General features: G+C 37.4%; 1 protein-coding gene across 4 annotated transcripts in view; it reads right to left on the minus strand.

Annotated features, from left to right (window-relative positions):
* Positions 1 to 928: 928 nt before the first annotated feature.
* NGR-A26 (neuropeptide receptor A26) overlaps positions 929 to 24896 on the minus strand; it is a 159861-nt gene continuing 135893 nt past the window's right edge. For 2 of the 4 annotated variants that reach the window (XM_038018674.2, XM_038018675.2), the window contains exons 5-11: positions 22728 to 22831; positions 18311 to 18404; positions 12780 to 12875; positions 10442 to 10645; positions 8956 to 9057; positions 7652 to 7832; positions 5422 to 6898 (exon numbers count right to left, since the gene is read on the minus strand). In XM_038018674.2, coding sequence (XP_037874602.2) covers positions 6652 to 6898; positions 7652 to 7832; positions 8956 to 9057; positions 10442 to 10645; positions 12780 to 12875; positions 18311 to 18404; positions 22728 to 22831 — 1028 coding nt within the window. In that variant the 3' untranslated portion in view covers positions 5422 to 6651. 4 annotated transcript variants of the gene reach the window in all.

A 24896-nucleotide genomic window follows, 5' to 3' on the forward strand; every position in this document is an offset into this window, starting at 1 on the left:
GTATTTTGTTAGTTTTTTTAAACTATTCTTTTTAAACTATTTATGTACTGCTGGCTTTCGAATGAGCTCCCCTCCACGGTATTTCCGGAGCGCCGTGACATATCCTTCTTCAAATGAGGCCTACGGAAAATACTTATCAGTAGGCAGCAGTTTGAATCTTTTTTTTTTTTTTTTATTGCTTAGATGTGTGGACGAGCTCACAGCCCACCTGGTGTTAAGTGGTTACTGGAGCCCATAGACACCTACAACGTAAATGCGCCACACACCTTGAGATATAGTTCTAAGGTCTCAGTATAGTCACAACGGCTGCCCCACCCTTCAAACCGAAACGCATTACTGCTTCACGGCAGAAATAGGCGGGGCGGTGGTACCTACCCGTGCGGACTCACAAGAGGTCCTACCACCAGTAATTTTCCCCTAGCATTGTTGGTGTTCACGAACAGTGGTAACCACTCATCATTAGGTGGGCCGTGTGCTCGTCTGCATGCCCTTGGCAATAAAAAAACGACTGTCCTACCCTTCGAACAGGAATACAAGCATTAATGAATTTAATGAAACATTCCTACTTTTTCTGACTGCCATTCTGTTCAGGGCATGTACAAACAAAGAGCAAAGATGACTGGAAATCAAACGTGAGTATTAAGCGGTAGGCAGCGGCTTGGATCTGCCCCTGGCATTGCTGAAGTCCGAGGGCGACGGTAACCACTCACCATCAGGTGGGCCGTGTGCTCGTCTGCCTACAAAGATAATAAAAAAAGACGTATTCAAGATCATTGTAAGCGTTATTTGTCTTAAATACCAATTAGTCACAGAATTAAAAAATAATTCAATTTGATATTTTACTCTTAAAGGGCTAAAGAGTAGTGTATAAGATTTTGAGATATTTTTAATGAATCGATGCTGCGAAATCGTTCAAAATAAAAACACGTTTCGACTTTCTAATAATATAACTTTATATATTTGTTCACACGAGTAATCGAGAGTACAAAAATAATTGTACATACAAGCCTCTTATTTAGGATACAATTTACAACATTACAATAATAATAATATTAATCTCATTACATAACCAATACTTTAAAATGTCACGTAATTCTTCGAAATTAAATTTTACTCTAAGGTATTATATATATATTTCATAAAATTCTTAAATATATTTTTTAAATTATTATAATTAAGAATACAAGTAATAATAAATATGTTATTTTACGTTAAGTCTAGGGCGCGTTGCTTGTAGATAGGTTTTTTTGGCAAGGTGAATAATTGTCTATCAGGCGATGATCGCATGAATCATCAATAACTCACATATTCATATCAATTCTCTAATGAACACACTTATTTACACCCTCATTGACGTAACTTCACAATGAGAGCATTATTGTGGACATTTCTTCCAAATTACTGTACAAGTTTCAAAGACCCAATCTTATCAAAAATGTCTGTACTAAAAGTTTGTAAAGGACCGTAGATCGAATCCGAAGACAAAAATCACATTTAAAACGATTTGCTAGTTTGGCTTCATCTTAAAGTTGACTCTGGAGTTTTGGACAACGATTTTTAGCCCAATATTTAAAGTTAAGTATACATGAAAATTGCCACAATTGTATCTAAAATTTAATAAACTATTTAATGTTAAACTATGTCATAGTTTGGGATTATTTATTATAAGTGTGTTTCTTTCATTCTAAATTACGGAAATATGATTCTATTCTTTGTCTTAATATCGTTTTAGAGCAAGCATTGAGATTTAATTCTAATTGTTATCGAACAATCTCTTCTCAGAAACTCCCCATAACTACCAGTGAAAAACGAACATTAAAATCATTACCATTGTATTTGTCTCACGTCGTAATTAGAAAATGATAGGAAGATCTTTCGAATTTTTATCATTATATTCAATTACATTACAATTACTGGTGGTATTCAATTACAATTTACTGGTGGTAGCGCCTCTTATGAGTCCGCGCGGGTGTGTACCACCACCCTGCCTATTTCTGCCGTGAAGCAGTAATGCGTTTCGGTTTGAAGGGTGGCGCAGCCGTTGTAGCTATACTTGAGACCTTAGAACTGATATCTCAAGGTGGGTGGCGCATTTACGCTGTGGATGTCTACGGGCTCCAATAAAAACTTAATACCAGGTGGGCTATGAGTTCGTCCATCCATCTAAGTAGTAAAAAAAAAACAGTTACAATTATATTCACAATTTTTTGGTTACAATTGTCTATGCCAATTCATTGTTTTGGTTTCAAAAAAAATAAGTATATGGCCAACTTGATGACGAGTAGTTATCTTTGAGCGACGGCAATGCCAGAGTCATTAGCCGCTCCCTACAGCTAATTATATTAGGAGCCTTACTGAAATATGTAAGATACGATTTTTCTTTTGCTCAAATTACTGTAATGTAATACATACCACTTAACCATATTTAATCAAATGTTTTCGTATTAAAATATTTATTATTCTTAATTTTATTTAAACATTTTTATGAGTTACAAAAATAAATGCTTTTTAGAATTTACATTGAAACTCCCAAAAAGCTGCTCTTGACTAGATTAAAATTAATAGTACGTAAGTTTCAGCAATAACCTACGGATATACATACCTATATATTTATAAGTAAATATAATGATTTATAGTTTTAATACGAACTAATCTACAACTTATCGTTTATTTACAATCGGTTTGGTTTTTAAATATATTATCGCGTTTGTTAATCGACCATAGCGTGCCGTAATGTTGAGAAAGAATTAGCGTTATATACCAATCAGATAAGGATTACATCAAAACTACTTTTGGGGCTTAATCTCTGGTTTTTTATTGTCCTTTACATTGGTAAAAGGTCATTTAGTATAAGTGACATTTTTGCAAATTTTACAGCAGAGCCATCTAAAGGTTAAAAATACATACCATAACAAAAAGCTTCTTTAGCTATTTGAACGGGGTGAACGTAATTGAAATTCAATTAAAAATATCGAATTATGGATGCTAATCACTAAATAGTATAAAACAAAGTCGCTTTCTCTGTCCCTATATCCGTCTGTACCTATGTATGCTTAAATCTTTAAAACTATGCAACGGATTTTGATGCGGTTTTTTTTTAATAGATATAGTGATTGAAGAGGATGGTTTATATGTATAATAACATCCATTAAATAGTGGAGAAATCAATAATACATTACAGTTGCCGAAGTGAAGCGAGGGTGGGTCGCTAGTATCATTAAAACGGACCTTTAATTACCAAGAGAAGCGTCGCATTTTAGGCAAATGTCGCTTAAACCAAATAGCCTTTCACCTTTCCTTATTACCGAAGTATCGGATACGACGGCTGTTGTCCGTGGCCATGGTCATACTATAAAAGTAGCTCTGTCTACGACTCGAGGAGAGTACTAGGATACAATTGAACAATATGTACTTCGTACTCCATACGACAGTGTCGTGCAGTTGTGAGCTCAGTGTGCTTAGTGAGAGTTTTTTAACGTTCTCGATAACGTAAAAGTTAACTCAAATATGTATGCAGTTTTTTTTTTTTTTTTATTGCCTTTGTAGGCAGACGGGCATACGGCCCACCTGATGGTGAGTGGTTACCGTCGCCCATGGACTTCAGCAATGCCAGGGGCAGAGCCAAGCCGCTGCCTACCGCTTAATACTCTCCATAAGCCTCGTTTGAAGAAGGACATGTCATAGCGCTCGGGAAACACCGTGGAGGGGAGCTCATTCCATAGCCGGATGGTACGTGGCAAAAAAGATCTCTGGAAACGCACTGTGGATGACCGCAGTGGCTCCAGGTAGTATGGATGAACTCTACTCCGGTGGCGGGCGGTGCGATGGTAAAAACGAGATGCTGGTATCATAACAGTTGGAACAGCGCCCCTAGCGGCAAACTTATGCAAACGTTCCAATTTCATACAAAATTCGAGTTAACTTTTACGCTATCGGAAACGTTAAAAAACTCGCACTAAGCACACTGACCTGCGAGTGATTGACCTTCTAAAACACAATTGGGTGAAATATAAAGTTTACGTATTTCTATAATAGACGGCTGCAAAGAAATGCTAGAACTTAACGCTTAAGTTTTAGTTTTCGATGTACTTATGTATCTATCAAAGCGAATTTTTATAATCTTAATAATAAAATATTGTAAGCTAGCATTGCTCATAAAAAATATGTGTAGAAATTGCAGAGGACGTTTGCGATTCCTGAATTTTAAATTTCATAATCACTTATCTCTTATTTTTTTAAATATTCAATAAATTAATTATGCTATGCTATCATACAATCTCACTACAACAACAGTTTAGCTACAGTGGAAAAGGTTCGTCATATCTTAGATATTACGATAGTTAAAAGAAAATATATAGCAATTAGAACTCAATATACTAATCTTATCTTAAATAAAATACACCTACGTAATTAAGCTTTGAAACATTATTTTAAAATGAATAGATATTCAACAAGTCCATAATTACATAATCTTTGGTATACGCAACTGCTTTTCGTAATTTCAACAGAACATTAATCAATGGAAGTCCAACTAGCGTTTTTCACATCGAGAACTAATATTGAATGATTAAATAATACTATTCCAAAGGAGTTTCAATGACGCCTTTTTAGATGAAGGCAAGTGTTTCGTAGCTCCCAGAGGTTAGGGTTCAAAATCGCAAGTTCCACAAGAAATGATGCCTTTTTAGATGAAGGCAAGTGTTTCGTAGCTCCCAGAGGTTAAGGTCCAAAATCGCAAGTTACACAAGAAATGATGCCTTTTTAGATGAAGGCAAGTGTTTCGTAACTCCCAGAGGTTAGGGTTCAAAATCGCAAGTTCCACAAGAAATTATGCCTTTTTAGTTGAAGGCAAGTGTTTCGTAGCTCCCAGAGGTTAAGGTCCAAAATCGCAAGTTACACAAGAAATGATGCCTTTTTAGATGAAGGCAAGTGTTTCGTAGCTCCCAGAGGTTAAGGTTCAAAATCGCAAGTTCCACAAGACGTGACCGCTACAGCATGACGTCGTGTGGTGGCTTGCGGACAGCCTGCTGTCAGTCACGCGCTGACGCCAGCACCAGGAGTTGAGTCTTGCGCGCCTCGGACTGCGGTCTCGACACGCTGCTGCTTCGGGTGCGGTTAAGGATCTGAAATGTAAAATAAATAATAGTTTAAAAAAACTAGCAAAATACGCTTTTATAGAAAATCCAACTAAAAAATTGAAAATAAATTTTAATAAATTTGATATAAAAATAATTTAAGAAAAAATGATTTTATTGTAAGAAAGCGTGGGGTGCTCTTCAGGTTATTATCAAAATAACCCTTCTACTCATATCTGTTCATAAAATATTTATAACTACTGATACCGTGCACCCCACGCTTTTTTTACAATAAAATCATTTTTTACACTGTTTTTAATTCAAATTTATTAAAATTTATTTTCCATTTTTTAGTTCTATTTAATTTTTTTCAATATTTTTTTTTAATATTTAATTGTCATCGGTCCTTAATAAGTATACCAAATTTCGAGTTAATCCGACTTTTTGAAAGGGGTCAAAATCATGTTCAAAGATTCAGTTACATACATACGTCTGAAGCTAATAAAAGCGTATTAATTTTTTTTACAATAGAGACAAATTTAATGATAACGAATCTGTGGCGAACCCAAAAAGAACGCATGACATGGAAAACCATTTTCAACGAATTAACATAGTCGAATTCAATATAACTGTAGATCTCCATAACAAAAGAAAGAAAAATAGACTGTACAGTTTGGATTGTCGATAGCAGAAAAATGTAAATTATTTATGAAAGGATAAGAATTATTATGAAATTGTATAGAAAATTTTATGTGAAGAGGATACTTAAGATTTATATTTAAAAAAAAAAATCACAAATTTGGATGCAGCTTATATTAGTTTATTAATGTAAACATTTCAATGTAATGTAAGTGTGAACATTTTTGGATGTTTTTTTCCGGTAAGGCTATTTATTATAGTGATGTGAAATAAACTTGAGGTTTTCTTCAAATCGAGCTCCAGACTCAGCTGACTACGCCCCAGTCCCGAGACTTCCAGGGTATAATCGATAATTCGATCGTTAAAAATAAAATGTAAAAAAATGTACATTTTATTGAAAATTCTTTTGCGGACTAATTTTGTTTTTATTGTCATTACAATATGAGTACTCGTCCATCGTCCGAATTAATTGTAAAGTGTTCAAAACGTCAAAAACAATAAATAAATAAAAAAAACGCAAAATTAGTCCGTAGGAAGTAATTTTAATTAGTCGACGACTCACGAAATTTGAATAAAATATTATTTTTAATATAAATTTGAAATAACATAAACTTGATATGATACAATAGTTTTTTAGAACGAAGTTCCTTATGGGACGATGAGGAGGGGTACCCTAACCGTGAAAAACGTCCGTAACGTAAGATTTTTATTATATAAAAATATGTATAAATGTCACTACTAACATTACAGAAAAGAAAACGGTTAAAGAATTTTGAATAGCCCTGGCATACGGCGCAGCAGGATCGATCAAACGAAGACAATCACTCATCACTCATCACATTGGAACGACAGTGCCACAAATGAGAACTGAACATTTTCAGGTGCACGTTTACAATGGAACTCTAGTGAGATTTTCACTTTATCAGATGCTAAATGGCTACAGCGGATTAACTTTCAAAACACACTTTCGGATTCCGTCAATTCCCAGTGGATGCACTGTAAAACTCACCTTACAGTATAGCAAACAAGATATAATTACCGTTGCTACAGAGTGCGAGCGTCGTGCGTGCGTGGAGCTTAGCAGGTCGGAGTGGGCTGTGGAGTCTGAGCGGGACCGGAGTGTGCCGCGGCCCGCGCGCTTATGGCGACCCAACCACCATATCCACTTGTAGGGGGGCACGCGTCTGGAGACACACCCTCGTTTAACTCAACCACGGATAATTCCTTTATTGTTTTGGTTGGATGTTAAGTGGTTACCGGAGCCCATAGATATCTTCAACGTAAATGCCGCCACCTAACTTGAGATATCAGTTCTAAGGTCTCAGTTTTTACAGTACAACGGCTGCCGCACCCTTCAGATTGATACGCATTACTGCTGCACGACAGAAATAGGCAGGGCGGTGGCACCTACCCGTGCAACCGTTGTAACTATACTGAGACCTTAGAACTGATATCTTTTCTTCTTTTTTTTTTTTTATTGCTTAGATGAGTGGACGAGCTCACAGCCCACCTGGTGTTAAGTGGTTACTGGAGCCCATAGACATCTACAACGTAAATGCGCCACCCATCTTGAGATATAAGTTCTAAGGGTCTCAATTATAGTTACAACGGCTGCCCCACCCTTCAAACCGAAACGCATTACTGCTTCACGGCAGAAATAGGCAGGGTGGTGGTACCTACCCGTGCGGACTCACAAGAGGTCCTACCACCAGTAAGTACCTCAAGATGCGTGGCGCATTTACGTTCTACATGTTTATGGGCTCCAGTAACCACTTAACACCAGGTGGGCTGTGAGCTCGTCCATCCATATAAGCAATAAAAAATAGCATTATTTCAGGTTTTTCGACGTCATTATCTGTTTTCTTTAGCCGAGGCCACTTGCTTACACATACGCCATATAAGTCTTAATAGAACCATTTGTGAACGTTAAGGCTTACCGCAAACTAGTGTAAATGTATGGAGAGAACATGCAGCAAATAAGAGGATTGGCGGCCGAGTTGAGGGGCGCGAGGCTCTGGATGAGGGTGGCGATGGCGGAGTAGTGCTGCGTCGACGGAATGTGACCGTACACTTGGAGCAGATCGAACACTATATACGGAGACCAGCACAATACGAACACTGAAACAATTTGAAACAGTTTAACGGCCGTCTGGTGTAGTGGTAAGTGACATGGTCACTACACAAGGGGGTCGCGGGTTCGAATCCGGCCAAGGGATGGTATTTGTATGATAAATATAAATGTGTTTTCCAGGGTTATGGATGTATATTGAATATATGTATGTGTATAATAAAAATCTTACATTTATTTCCGTTATCTGGTACCTGTAACACAAGTTCTTTACGAACTTATCACGGGACCAGTTAACGTGGTGTGATTGTTAGTAAATATTTATTTATTTATATTTAATTACTAGGATTGTTTCATCATCGGTTCGCAATGTCATTCACCTAATAATAATAATAATAATGTTAGTTTATAATTACTATGATTGGGACTTTGGCCTAGTCTGTCACAGTGAGTGGTAATAGCTGGCCCTGTAATGTCTATGGATTTGGTAATTACATAAAACGTTTATTTATTTCGTTAGCTAGGCGAACGAAATGACAACCCACCTAGTCTTAAATGTCAAGTGGACCATGATACTACAACGTGAATGCCTTCATCGAGTGCATTATATAATAGTTGTCCCAGCCTTTAAAACCGGAATTTATCCCTTGTCTGTGGCAGAAATAGGCAGTATGCGACCGACAATCAGTAAAAAGCGGTCGTGAGCTACCCAGCTAACGCCATATTAATCAACACAGACAACAATGTTGTCTATCTGTTACAAATGATATTTAGTTACCCCCCGCGGCTATTGTCGTACCGCGGGTGAAGCCGCGGGGCGAAGCTAGTCTAAAAAAGTAGCCTAAGTTACTCCTTAAATAATCAGCTACCTATTAGTGAAAGTCTCATCAAAATCGGTCCAGCCGTTCCAGAGATTAGTCGGAGCAAACAGGCAGACAGACAAAAATTGTAAAAAATGTTATTTTTCTGTGTGAACCGTATATATATTCATATGCATGTAGTAAAAAGCGGTTATTTATATGTATAGATTATTTTATATTTATATTTATAGATAACTGGAAAAACTACAGCAATAAATGTTCAGACAAGTGTCAAGATCGTTATGAAATATTGCAATATTGAAAACATTTGCCCTAACATATTATTCTACCACGATAACATCAAAGTACTGACCGAAAACAATGACGAATGTCATTTTGACGCTCTTGATCTTGGCTCTTGGTATCAGTCCGCGGGAGCTGGCCCTCCTCGAATCCGGGTCGCTCTCTATCTGACCTATAAACGAATTTAACTACACATTAATTCAGTTGCTCATTCTTGGCATACCTTCCTATTTGTTATTCGTGAGATCTTTTTATCTGGTTCCCTTCACATTGTTCGGTTCATTCAGTATTAGGTTTTATTGGGTGGATGAGTTGACCGGATTATCTGATTCCTTGAGCAGACATAAGGTCGACAATTTTTTTATTTTATTGCTTCTTACATGGATGGACGAACTCACAGCCCATAGACATCTACAACGTAAATATGTCACCCACCTCAAGATATAAGTTCTAAGGTCTCAGTATAGTTACAACGGCTACCCCACCCTTCAAATCGAACCGCATTACTGCTTCACGGCGGAAATAGGCGGGGTGGTGGTACTACCTACCCATGCGGACTCCCAAGAGGTCCTACCGCCAGTGATTACGCAAATTATAATTTTAGTGAACTGTGACTGATCGTGCACTGAATCAAACTGAAATATCTAGTTGTCAGTATCTTGATCAGTATCTAGTCAGCCCTCATGCGCATCATCAATACCAAATTTACAGCCAAGCCACTGGCTACTGCAATGATCCCTTTTCAGACCTCGTTTCAAGAACATATTATCGCCCTCAGGAAGGGAAATAGCTGACAGGCTATCAACATTAAGCATGTAATCAGGAACCTATTATTGCTTCACTATCGAAATAGATAAGATTAACGCGGTAGGAATTTTAAGGGCACATAAAGTGTCCTAGCACAATCACACAAGCTTCCTCTGGAAACTATATGCACACTTGGCACACATTGTATGCACATGGCTATGGAATGAGCTCCCCTCCACGATGTTTCCTGAGCGCTATGACATGTCCTTCTTCAAACGAGGCTTGTGGAGAGTATTAAGAGGTAGGCAGCGAATTGCTGAAGCCCATGGGCGATGGTAACTACTCATTATCAGGTGGGCTGTATGCTCTTCTGCCTACAAAGGCAATAAAAATAAATAAAAAACTTTTACAGTGCAAGCAGTTCTACACTTACCTGTCATAGAGTCCGAGAATCTGCTCATACTTTCCTATGTAATTATCTATCTACATTTAAAGTACTTCTTGTAAAGTATAATAGATTTAATCATGTCTACAATTTGCGGTAATATAAGAAAGTGTCCTAAAAACATAATGCTTCACTTAAATTACAATTTTCAGTCAGCCCAAGCTGACGTCCATAGTTCTCGGATATAGCGGGATGTAGGATAGTAATAGCTAAGATGATTCGTATATTATCGTAATCATCAAATCAAATATCGTAATATTCCTACATAAAAAAAAACACAGATGTTGCTACAAACTGAACGATTCTAGCTATAGGAGAGTTTATAATCCTGATAACCGAACAGACTGTTTTCTGCTCTACGAACCATTCCTCATAGTCTTGGTCCTCCTGGAAGAAATCGGAGGGCTCATCACTACAGCCTTGCTTTTGGTCCAAATCGTGAGCACGATGACCGCGTAACATGCAGCTATGGTCAAGGCAGGAAGGATGAATATCATCATGGACACCAGAGTCACCCAGATGCGCCATCGCTTTGGGTTTCCCAAATCGATCCAGCATTGGAGTTCACCTGGAAAAGCAATGTATAATAACCGGCAAACTTCTTGAGCATTTGTTGACGTAGTGGGGGTAAGTTTGCGCATGGTACACTCACGTGCAAAAACATTACTTACTCTGCGTTATAATGCTATTAAATTATTAAAATCAACATATGTATTTATTTATATATTTATTAGAACATCAACAAAACATATAGGTTAATAATTGTAATAATTTAATCTTGGGGTAAAATAGATATTCCTTCTATTAAGTCAAAACTAGAGCTGTTGCCAGGTCTTGGTTCAGTTGAAGCGAAGCTGGTATTTGTAATTTTTTTTTTCGTTATCATAATCTTGACCATCATCATCATCACTGTTTTCATTACCCGAGTCGCTATCATCGTGATGAGTCGACATAGTTTATAGGCTCATCGGCGTAGTTTACAACTCGGTCGATTCGGTCTTCTTTTTTGTCTATAATTAATTATTTTTTGAAGATATTCGATTCGTAGTAATCGAATGTTACTTTTTTCATTTACCAGCTTCCGATTATTTTCTGTTCTTTTTTTCCATCTGAAGCCTAGCTCTTTCATAATTCGTCGTAAGCTTCATTCCGAGCCATTAAAATTTATATCTTCTTTAAATTTTTCGAAGCCTTTCTACGGTACGGAGTTTCGCTGCTTGTTATGTAGTTATTATGATTACATCTTTTTATTACAGATTGAACGAAACTATCCATTCCGGTAACTTTCTTCTTCCCTGGTCTTTTCTTACCCGGAGTCCGAAACACGGCGAGCAAGCCAGAGCCTTTAGCTTCGTTAATAATGCACCTAACAGTACTCACTGATGTTTTTGTTGCTTCCGAAGTCTGTTTTAATTTTTCCATATCATTCTTCCCCTGTTTTATAATGAAGCAATATACGTCGTACACAAATTTTCTACCCTTTCTTTTAAGTTCTACACCAGTTTGTCACGGCATAGTGTATGTTTTATAAAAAATCAACAAACACTCAACAAATAGCAATGGCAACAAAGTCCACAAGCAATTATAACAAATAACTTAACGATTAATAACGATAGACTTTCCACTGTACGCAAGCGTACTTTTGGGAGCAAGCGGAATGAGGGCGCGGTGCGGGACGCAAGGTTCGACTGATCTACCAATAACGCGCTCGATACGATTTCCCCTGCCGTCGCGCCTCACCCTCACCACCAAAGTGATCTAAAATTCGGTTCTGCGCAGTCAAGGTCATTTGCTCAAGAAGTTTGCCGATTACTATACATATAAAATTATATCAATTTGTCTAATCTTAAATTCATATTATTATATCTTTACTAGCTGGCCCGGCAGACTTCGTAGTGCCTCAATAGATAAATAAAAGACATAAACTTTTGTATAAAATAAACTTAAAACAACAAAAGGAATCCGTCCGAAGTCCAAAGAAAAAACAAATTGTTATTTTTATTTAATTCCGAGCATTTTCATATTTATCTACCTTTTAAACCTTCTCTGGACTTCCAAAATAATAATAGACCAAAATTAGCCAAATCGGTCCAGGCGTTCTCGAGTTTAGTGAGACTAACGAACAGCAATTCATTTTTATATATATAGATATATAAATAAAAATTATTGTCTATTTGAATGTTTGTTCACTATAGGCTTCTGAACCATTCATCCGATAATGATAAAATTGGACAATGGTATTGTTGGTATTGCAGCGATGAATTCCGTCATACCATCAACGCGTCCTAGGTAACGCGCGAGTAGTTTCCAAAACATTAATGTTTTTCACATATTTCCTATATCAAACCAGGACTCTCTAGCATAAAATAAAACTGGTTTATACTCTAGATATCTATGTCAACATATTCCTCCTTTGTACCTGAAACATTAAACTGATCGGTTAGGAGAGACGCACTAACAATGATTGGGGAACATCTGTGTTGGGTGAGGCCATTCAACTGTGGATATCATATACAGCCAGACCGATCGCTAATTTTATCCTTGACATTTTTTATCGAATTCATTAGTCCGTAAATCCAAGAACAACAATGTAGAAGATCTCACGATCTCACGCATTCCTAAAACAATGTTCACGACCGATCTATTTCAAGGCACAGAACTGTGTCATCTTGTGAATAAGCGGTTAAATTTAAACTACCCACCTTGAACTTCTTTGACTTCGTATAAGATGAAAAGCGGAATGGAGAATATTACGCTGATTAGCCAGGCGGACACGACGAGGACCCGCGCTCGATTCCCTGGAAGAATTTGAAGCAGGCATTCAGATTACTTAGAATATAATTCATCAGAATTTAGGATTTATCGGTAGGCAGCGGCTTGGCTCTGCTCCTGGCATTGCTGAAGCCCATGGGCGACGGTAGCCACTCACCATCAGGTGGGCCGTGCGCTTGTCTGCCTAAACAGGCAATAAAAAAATAAAAAAAAAATACGCTGTGTGGAATCGGCCTGGAATAGGGCCACCCTCTCTTTTCCTATGGTGTTCCTAAAAGCGATTAAGATAAAGCCCGGAGAATGGACAGCAAGTTCTCAGGCTATTATCCCAGCATAATGCGAGCGCCAATTGTTATTTATTTATGGTTCAATGTGTTGAAAACTCGCACGGACGGGCACCACTACCCTGGCTATTTCTGCCACGAAACAATCAGGTGTATCAGGTTAAAGTATGAGATAGTCGTTATATAAAAATAATAGTTTAAAAAAACTAACAAAATACGCTTTTATATATACGCTATTTATAATTTCTATCTTCTTTCTATTTTTTAGTTGAATTTTCTATAAAAGCGTATTTTGTTATTTTTTGTTAACCTATTATTTATTTTTCATATTTATGTCGAATTTCAAATTTTTCTATTTTTTTATTTTTATAATTTTATTTTCATCTATCCTTAATAAGTACACAAAATTTCGAGTTAATCCGACGTTTTGAACGGGGTCAAAATCATGTTCAAAGATTCCGTTACATACTCTGAAGTCTGAAGCTAATAAAAGCGTATTAAAAACATATACGAGACTTCAATATCCTGTTTCAAGGTGCATAGCGGTATCCACATTGTGATATCTATGAATTCCGGCAACCTTATAAGACAAAATGGGCCGTAAAACACTCAATGGTCACATGAATAATTGGCAGAAGTGGGAATCGGACCCACGGTTTTCAGCAATTAAAGACGCAACTATCACACCATCAGGTCAGTTAATATATTATCCATTTATTACATACACAGTGTAGTTATATACACACGAATTTATATAAATGTGTAGTACGAATATATATAACAGATTTAGTACTTAGATCATTAATTAATAATAATGATATTGAAATGCTAATCACATATCATTTTTCTGTTTTTTTTTTTTGGCACGATAAAAGTAAACATTCAATTAGTATAAAGACTAAAGAAAAATAGAAATAAATACATTTTCAATGTAATACATAATCGTCATCCGACAGTTTCAATGGCGGATAAAAAAGATAACACACATATTTTAAAAGTCAATAAACAATCTGTACCATTTTCGCATGACATTAATGAAGTATATATTTTTCGTTGTTTTTTTATTTATTCTAAACGCAAAGTACGTGTTATGATTAGTAGTGAAAATATTTATAGATGTGAAATAGGTTTGTCGTTCTGAAAACAAACATTAGGTCAAGGTGATTCTTGATTTTAATAAATCGGTTCGAATAAAAAACGCACATCATAGATTATGTTCCGTTTGATGTAAACTACAGAAAATATTTCGTTTGACCTATATCTATGTAAAGAGTCTTGTTGCTTTCATTAATTTGAACTAGTGGTCCCACAGTAGTCGAAATTCGACTAAAATTATTGGAATTATAAGTTTGAACATTATTATGGCTCTATTGTCAAAGATTATTATACATCATGTAATCACAGATTTCGCCAATACTACACTATAGATAAATAATATTAAAGACAAACCATATTAATCTATTCTCAATTTGACCACAGACTTTAACAATAAATAAAAGAGTATATATGCGTGTGTGTGTCAAATACACGGTAGTGGGTGTAATGTTATTTTTTTTATTGATTTAATGTACTTTTTATGCATAATTAAAAAAAAATTGCATTGTGCACTCTTTCTCGACATTCTCTATAAGTGTGGGAAATGCCATACTCCTCCGTCCGCGCAATTTTCGTAAAAAGGGGTACAAAGTTTTTTTTTGTTTCCTACCTAAGCTGATAGCCTCGAGAGGCTATATCAGCGTAACCTTAAGTAGTAGGTAAGCTCGCGGGGCTCAAACCTGATGACGTTGCTAACACGAACCCTAGCAAGAGCCGTGCTTCGCAGAATCTACCACCGGATCGAAAGCGCGACCCACTGAGAAGATCCGGCGAGAAACTCAGTGGGCTGTGTCTGAGGGTTAGTTTACTCGTCGAGCCCTTCGTCGCAAGCGACGGGTTCAACGAGAACGATGACCGGGGATTGTCAATTGCCGGCAGTAGATACACAGTATTGTTTTTAGGCGAATTCTTGGTTTGTATTAATCGAACGAAAGTCACGTCAGCGAGAAGGCTGCCAATCTTACGTGTAGTGTCCGCAAAATTTAAATTTAGCTACAATTGTCAGATACGCAGTATTATCCAAGTTACACGGTTAGTGCTAGTTCCAAGTGCTAGTTACGCGGACTTGTACTATCCCCGACGATATCTATCAGAAGGAAACTTTCGGGTCACAGGAATTAAAAAAAAATATTTTTAATGTGGTCTTGTAATGTACTATATTTACTTTTCTCATTCATAGGTTCGTTGTAAAAACCTAGACAAATCAGTTTTTTCACGTGTTGACTAAAAATCATGATTCAGATCTTGATTGGATGGACACACTGCATATCGTGGTGACGCACTTGCTATACATAGCAAACATAATAATGCAAGCTTAAAATACAGAATGGCTTTTTTATTGTTTAGTTGGGTGAACAGCCCACCTGGTGTTAAGTGGTTACTGGAGCCCATAGACATCTAGGACGTAAATGCGCCACGCACCTTGAGATGTAAGTTGTAAGGTCTCAGTATAGTTACAACGGCTGCGCCACCCTTCAAACCGAAACGTATTACTGCTTCACGGCAGAAATAGGCAGGGTGGTAGTACCTACCCGTGCGGACTCACAAGAGGTCCTACCACCAGAATAAACCCTCAAAATCTATGAAAATGTAATTTGTGATGGTAATTGCTACGTCTTGATGAAGATTTTGATGACGATCGATAATGAGATTTTGATTCCAGTCATCAGAATGGGAAATGAAACTCAGTTCATGAGTTCAACGGGCTATTTAATTAGCATCTAGTATACTCCGAGCTTAATTGCACATAAACAAAATTAAGAAATAAATTGGAATATCAAAGTTTTATTTTGCCTGCGTTATGAAGATTTTGAGTTTCTTTAATAGCTAAACAGAAAATAATTGCGAATTTAGAACCGAATATCACACAGGTCTAAATAAACATCTATTAGGACTGACCCAAATTTAAATTGTTTGGCCAACGACTTGTCTTTGATGTTCAACGTTTATCTTCCAGTTGTCATAGTGATAGACGAACCTACAAACATCTGTAATTACGTCTACCTAAATTCTGCTATTACAATCGTTACCTCACTAACATCCATATATGTAGTTCTTGGCTTTTTGACGTGACAACGTCTTATAATTCGATGGAGCCGGCTGCACGCACGTAAAAACATGACTCTTGCGGCGTTACCTCGCTCGGAGGCGTTCCATTTAAGGCTTGAAGTGCAAGCGAGAGCGCGCAACGAGCGACAAAGAGGCACAATCGGCCTCCGCGTTTGGCAGCGTTCGACATCTGTCTCTCTCCTACTTGAGTGAGGGATGCATCCACGTGGACAGCTGCTATACAATAATACGTTTACATGTTTTCGTCAAGTATGAAGTTCAGTGAAAAGTGAATGTAGTGTCGATTGTTTATAGCAACGATAATTGCGATAATTGAAAAATGAAACCATTCCATCATTATTTTCTTATGACGTTGTCACGTTCAACTATCGTCAGTAAACCGACTTTACAGACATCTGGAATAGCAGTACTGGCCAAACACGAACGCCAAATATCTACAATAAAAACAATTCAGATCAATTGCTCGAGAAGCTGAAGTTTGGTAACCGAAACTTTTAGATAATAACAACCGGACTGTTATTACGTAAGACCTGCCTGAAGCATCAGATTCTGAGAAGCTATTGTCAAAGGTCAAAGGAATAATAACAGGTAAATTATTTTGGTATCCAATTAAACAAAATAGTTAAAGAAAATGTATAAATAAGTTTCTATGTACAAATCATGCTCGAGTATAATTTTGTTAAAATACTAGCTGTAAAAATAAAAACGTCTTGTTTAAATATAATGTATTTATATTTTACTACCTGACCCGGCAGACTTCGTAGTGCCTCAATCGATAAATACAAGACTTAAACTTTTGTATAAAATAAACTTAAAACTAACAACAGAAATCCATTCGGAAACCCTCTCTGGACTACCACAAATAATTCAAGACCAAAATTAGCCAAATCAGTCCCGCCGCTCTCAAGTTTTAGCGAGACTAACGAACAGCAATTCATTTTTATATATAGAGATTAAAATACCAGATATAATGACCACAGATAGATATGTGTATTTCTCCAATATCTCAGACATTTTTTTTTTAAACCCTATTGGAATTGTTACGATTTTAGCAAATCGGTCCACACGCTCACACGTGATGCGCTCACCAAAAAACGACATTCAATTCTTATCTACGACATACGTGATATGATATATTATGAGAAAACTGTAACGTCATGACATGACGTGGGACTTGATAGACCGTTGCTTCTTTTCGAGCACAGGTGTGACCGCGCGCATTACTTCAGTCGAGAGCTTTCGTGAAAGCTTAAAGCACATATTACTACAAATAATCAAAGCACCATTACATATATATATACTATATAGCTGAGGTACGGGATTTCCCGAACTTTCTTTATCCCGTATCTCTATGTAGGTAGGGGCACTTACATCGCCTTGTCCATGGGTTGTTACCGTTTCATACAAGGTGGTTCGTGGTTATACTTGTGTATACACAATAATCAGCTGCATTTTACGAGAAGCATGATACTTTGATACAGACTGGCTGGCAGAATTACATTCTTACGTCGTAGTCGTCGTGGCCTAAAGGATAAGACGTCCGGTGCATTCGTGTTGAGCGATGCAACGGTGTTCGAATCCCGCAGGCGAGTAACAATTTTTCTAATGAAATACGTATTCAACAAAGGTTCACGATTGACTTCCACGATGAAGGAATAACATCGTGTAATAAAAATTAAACCCGCAAAATTATAATTTGCTTAATTGTTGGTGGTAGGACCTCTTGTGAGTCCGCACGGGTAGGTACCACCATCCTGCCTATTTCTGCCGTGAAGCTGTAATGCGTTTCGGTTTGAAGGGTGAGGTAGCCGTTGTAACTAAATGAGATCTTAGATCTTATATCTCAAGCTGGGTGGCGCATTTACGTTGTAGATGTCTATGGGTTCCTGAAACCACTTAACACCGGGCTGTGGGCTCATCCACCCTTCTAAGCAATAAAAACAAATAAGCACGATGCTTTGATGCTGACAGAAGTATATTCATACTCATTATATTCTTAAAATAATACTCACAGCTCCCGGAGAAGTTCATGGGGTTTGTGATGGCGTCGCAACGGTCGATACTCAACGCGACCAGCACGTACGTCGACGCGTACATCACAACGGCCTGAAATGAATGGTAATCGTTTAATTACATTCAATTTAATAGGAGGTTGCGCCACTGTGGACACGTTGCCCGCAGAGGTTTAGACAACTTGGAACGTCTGATGGTCACTGGAAAAATAGAAGCGTCCTAGAGGCCGGAGCCCCAAACGTTGGTCCGACCAGATCTCCGACCACTTAGCGCTGCACTACACCAGGCAACTGACCGGAACCGATGGAGACTGGCAGTCGACAAACTGAAACGGAGTCACGATCCTCAGCAATGAGAGAGCGATGGAGAAGAAGAAGAAGAATAGGAGGTTGAAGTCATCGTGGCCTAAAGGATAAGACGTCCGGTGCATTCGTATCGAGCGATGCACCGGTGTTCGAATCCCGCTGGCAGGTTCATTTTTTTCTAATAAAATACATACTTAACAAATGTTCACGATTGACTTCCACTTTCGAATAACATCGTGTAATCAAAAACGCCCTGCAATAAAACGCTCCTAGGATAGGACGTTAAGTATCGCGCAAAAATAGGTACCAACAATTTGTCCATTTCTGCCCCTAAAGTAGACGGTCCACTTCGAAGGGTAGGACAGACATTAAAAGTACCATTTAGACTTCGACTTCATTTCTAAAGGTGAACATTGGTATTCACGTCACGATATCTATGGCCCTCGTATTACAGTATCGCGGCACAAATAGGAAGGATGGTCACATCTAAATCGAAATCTTTGACTGAATCTGGGGTGCGGAAGTTATGGGTTCGATTCCCACATCAGGCAAACATTCGTGTGATGAACAGATATTGTTTGTTCTTATAATCTAGATGATTATTTTCTATATGCTTTTTTTTCTTGCTTAGATGGGTGGACGAGCTCACAGCCCACCTGGTTTTAAGTGGTTACTGGAGCCCATAGACATCTTCAACCTTCCTTCCAACCAACCAACCTTCACCTTGAGACATAAGTTCTAAGGTCTCATTATAGTTACAACGGCTGCCCCACTCTTCAAACTGAAACGCACCACTGCTTCACGGTAGAAATAGGCAGGGCGGTGGCACCTACCCGTGCGGACCCACAAGAGGTCCTACCAGCAGTAAAAATAAATTTAATCGTATATATAAGTATGTATGTCAGGCTCTGGTACCCATAACACAGGGAATCCTAAATTGGGGGGGATGGGGATGACCATGTGTAATTTGTTCCCAGTTATTATTATTTACTATCTAAATGTTTGGCCAGCAAGCACACAAGAGCACGCAAAAACAATAATTGTGAATCAGTTAACAAAACATTCTTTTTTTTAGATTAGAAACCTTTACTCGGTACCATTATTACGAGAAAAAAAAGGGTGCGTGTACTTATGTACGCGCGTAAGAAGTTATACTTTATTTTTATTAAATTTATTTCTTTTTTTTAAATATTAAATAATTAATAAAAAAAGTGTGTGTGTCCGCTCCGACGCACGACTGGAGTTTACTGGATATAAATATAAATATAAATTTGTGTCAGTTGAATACAGTAAAATATGGAAGTTACGTATTCTAGTGAGAATGATCCGGGAGTTGCGGAACACGTGGATGCGGTAATTAAGTAAGTCTATATAATTCACTTTTACAATTAATATATAAGTTGTCCATTCACTGATAGAAGGAATTGTTTATATTTAATAAGCTTTATTAATAAATGATTTGTAGCGGGTTATATTCGGGTATCAACCCACTAACAGTTGATACGTTCAGGAATCGAACCCGAACGGCGTCCGGCCACAAGCAAAACGATGTCGGTAAATTAAACGAAACAATACGAGAAATAGTTCTATATTACGACAACACGATACACTACAGATTATTAACAAATTAACGAGACACAAAACAAACGACTAACAAATATATGAAAATACAATAATGAGAGAAACGCGCGATCAGTACGAGGCTTTGTGGCGGACTGCCGGCGCAGCAGCCCGGCGTCACCTGCGATAACGCGGCCGCGCGTTGGCTCCTGATTGGCGCGCGCACGCATCACGCAATCAGGAGCCAATCAGGCGCATAACGCATTTCGTGTGACATGCTATACTCTCTAGTACGATTTTGGTCCCCATAATTTTCATACCCCGGGCCTATATATGTAAATCGATTCTTAAGGAGTAAACTCCAATAAATATTTAACGTTACACAAATTAATGCTAATAACACTTTTTTTTACGAGTGTACATGCGCAAAAGTTCACCTGCTATATTCAGACTCGCCAAGTTACGTCGGTCGTATTGTAATGAACGATTTAGTGGGCAACTTCATTTCTGTTAATTTTCTGTCACGGTGCGCGCGCATCGTAAAATTTCACTCTCATCAATTTTTCATAACGCGCCTAAAGAAGTATAACTTCAAAAACATTCTGCATTTAAATCGACCTTCGCACATCTATTATCAAGCAACTATAATCCTATTTTCCCCCTCAAAGCCGCTCTAACAATCCGCCACGAATCCACATAAATCATACGTCGAAAACACGTTAAAAATAACGTGAAATTCTTTAAAAATATGTTTTCGAATATGTAAAACACTGTTTGTTTTGGCCGCGTCTATAGTACATATGTACGTTTTGTTAAGCCAAACTCCTGTTAACGTAACGTTTGCAATAAAATGTATGCTAAAGTTGAATATTCAATAAAATTCATTCTTTTTTGAGACTGTCTCGAATTTTATGTCGTGTTGATGAATTTCATTTCTCTGTTTTAGCGGGTGCTGATGATATAATAATAAATAAATAAATAATAATAAATAAATATTTACTAACAATCACGCAACGATAACTGGTCCCGTGGTAAGTTCGTAAAGAACTCGTGTTACAGGTACCAGATAACGGAAATAAATGTAATATTTTTATTATACACATACATATATTTAATATACATCCTTAACCCTGGAAAAGACATTTTTTTTAATATTTATCATACAAATATCTTCCCTTGGCGGGATTCGAACCCGCGACCTCCTTGTGTAGTGACCATGTCACTTACCACTACACCAGACGGCCGTTAATAATATAATATATACGAACGCGATTCCGTTCCGATGATAATAAATATATTCTACGAAGCATTGCCCTAGCTAGGACTAGTATTAATGCCAATTCTTTCAGGTTTTTTTTTAATGCCCTTGTAGGCAGACGAGCATACGGCCCACCTGATAGTGAGTTATTACCGTCGCCCATAGACTTCAGCAATGCCAGGGTCAAAGCCAAGACGGTGCCTAACGCTGTCCGTAAGTCTGTAAGTCCATGAACTCACCTAATCGTCCGCGTGCAGCCAAACCAGCCAAATAAGTACGGAAAAGGAAATAGTTTTGTCCATTGCATTTAAGGTCACTAAAGCCTACCCTGATCCATATGGTTGAATTGCCAGTTGATACAAATCAGTCTTACCCTTTAATCTAGAACGCCTAAGCGAAAGCAAACGAAATAACACACAGGTTCGTAGTACCAGTCCTGGCGGGCTTGTAAAACAGCCTACCAGTAATTAAGATAGGAATTAAATATGAAAATAGATGATAATACTACCTCAGCTACTACTAATAGCAGGTGGTCTAAGATAAGCTCTCAGCTTGAGGTACCTCGTGGCGTAATAAATAAAGAGCTCGGTACCTACTGGAACAGAATAGCAATATGGTCTTCCACCAGTAACTTCCCCACATTTTTTGTGGGTAACATTTTTATTATACCGCATTGTTTGTTGATCATAATAGTAATTTCCTAAACACGTTAATGGATGTATTTAAATACTAACGAACCGCCCTCGCTTCGCTTCGGAAACATTAAATTTTATTATTGATAGGCGAGTACCGCCATGTTGAACGCGGTACGACAATAACTGCGGGTGTCGCCGCGGGGCGAACCTAGTCTAAAAAAAGTAGCCTAAGTTACTCCTTATATCATCAGCTACCTATTAGTGAAAGTCTCATCGAAATCGGTCGTACCCAGAGATTTGTTCCGACTGGAACAAACAGACAAACAGACAGACAAAAATTGTAAAAAATGTTAATTTGGTGTATGTACCGTATATGTATTCATATGCATGTAGTAACAAGCGGTTATTTCAATATTACAAACAGACACTAATTTTATTTATATGTATAGATGTATAGATGATAAAAACCTAACAGAGTATTTGAATTTCAGCATAATCGCACTGCGAACTTTTCAAATTGCTTAAATAATACTGGTATTTGAAGATCGCAATTCATTGTTGTTCGATTTCCCTGGTGCGTGGCCGGACTAACTCAGAGTAAATAAATAGTCACCTCAATATTTTTCATTAGCTATAAAACATGAAACTTATGATTTACCTGCAGGAATTTGACGGTTTTGCACATAAACTCGCCCGCGTACCAAGCAATGATGATCTTCTGTAATATATCAGGGAACACGTAGGTCAAACCCACGAATAAATCTGTGAAAAAAAATAGCTATGTGAGTAATCAAATATTTCTGGGGATTTTTTTTTACTCAGAAACAGATATATGGATTATTTAAAACATCTCCTCGGAGCACTCTACGTAGAGTATATAGTACAAAGTAGTGTGGGTAGGCCTTCCACTAGGTGGGTGAGCAACCTGGACAAAGTCCCATCTTGAGCGAGTGGCGGAGTCCCTGTGGTGGAAACTATTTAATGATGTATTTATTACCCACCAAAAAGTAATTACAGAAGGAGGCAAAAGGCTTCAACAATGATGTTTGTGAGAGACAGAATAAAAAATCACCACGATTCACTCATAAACTCTAAAACTTTAGTCTATTTGCCACTGCATTAGTGCCATCCAATCTCTACAATCTCTGAACCAATTGTAAGCGGTTTTCGGCAATTTGTTGATTCAAATTTATGTTACTATTAATTTGAATGTTTATTGAAAACGAATTTGTTGAAAAGTACAGAAAGAACACAAGTTTCAAATCGCCTATGAAGGTCATAGGCTCGTTTTCACTCAATAAAACGCGTCCGAAAATACACATAAGCGCTTAAACCACATTCGCAGTCATAAGGAAGTTTTAGAAACGGATTCTTTTTTTTTTTTCTCGAATTACTATCCATTTTTTCGTGTAGCCGTGTTTACTAACAACACATCAAACGTTTTAGAGGATGAACATTAGTTCGGTAGCAGTTTTTATAATTCGGATTGTTCCAATATATTTTTTTATACGGATAATGTTTTCAATATCAAAAATCCTATGCGTTGATCGGCGCTTTTCATCTGTGAAAACATGTTGAGTGACGCGCGCGTAAGGCTTTTAGGATTTAACATATCAGATATGATTTAAAAGTGAGACAATGAATTATGTTGTGTATGACGGAAATCGCCAAATAATAGCTATAGAGGTCTCGCAGTAGTCGAAATTCGACTATAGTTCATTGGAGTTGTAAGTTTGTACACTATTATGATTGTATTTTCAACGCCAAGATTACACTATTGAAAAATATTAATAAAGACAAACAATATATACTTTATTCTCAATTTGACCACAAACGTCAAGAACAAAAGTTTGACAATAATTAAATAGTATGCATGCGTGTGTGTCAAATACATGGTAGTGTGTGTAACGTTTTCTTTATTGATTAAATGTATCTTTTATGCATTATTTTAAAAAAATATTAGCGTTGTGCACTTCTTCTCTATATTCTCTATAAGTGTGGAAAATTTCATACTCCTCCGTCCGCGCAATTTTCGTAAAAAGGGATACAAAGTTTTCGCTTCACGTATTAATATATATATATATCAAGGAAGACCAGATCTAGGAAAACTAAACCTCTAGCAATGAATAATCTGAAGAAGAAAAGATCGAGTGTGGTTTTGGAAAAATCAACAAACGATGCAGTAAAAAAATCTGTCCTCACGTTACCGCATTACAGCGAGCCGGCCGTGAGCCCGTCTGAATGTGTGCACCCGAACTAATAAAACCATAGCGGAATATTAGTGTGAAAGTTTTAATTAAAAACAGGAACTCGACGCAATTCAAACAAGATTTCAGTTCAAACGAAGAGAAAACGGATATCAAATGGGAAAGTGGACGGGCCCGCCCACACGAGTGAGCGTTTTCTTGTTGTTTTTATTCTGCCTGACAGTAAATTTAGTTTTGTACTTTTACTATCATGCTTTAAATCAATTTTGAGATGCAGATGATAGGATGATAATACCAATCATCAACTGGTGGTAGAGCGTGAGCCCAAATTAGTAGACATTTCAGTTGGCTGGTGGTTGAAAGGCTGGATAACTGTTTTACAAGACATTTGAAACTTTGGCCTCATTTTGAATGGTTACAGCAGATATTGGACTCAAAGTTCAACAGCAGGTGGGCTGCTCTTTATCATAAATGGATAACGACTTTACACTTTGATCTCCATGAGCTCTGATAATTACATAATATCAGATTTACTCGACTGCTCATATAAAGTATCCCTTCGCATTACGTTTTTTTTTATTGCCTTTTTTTATGGGTAGACGAGCTCACAGCCCACCTGG

The sequence above is a fragment of the Bombyx mori genome, chromosome 22, assembly GCF_030269925.1.
Source record: "Bombyx mori chromosome 22, ASM3026992v2".
Classification (NCBI taxonomy): domain Eukaryota; kingdom Metazoa; phylum Arthropoda; class Insecta; order Lepidoptera; family Bombycidae; genus Bombyx; species Bombyx mori.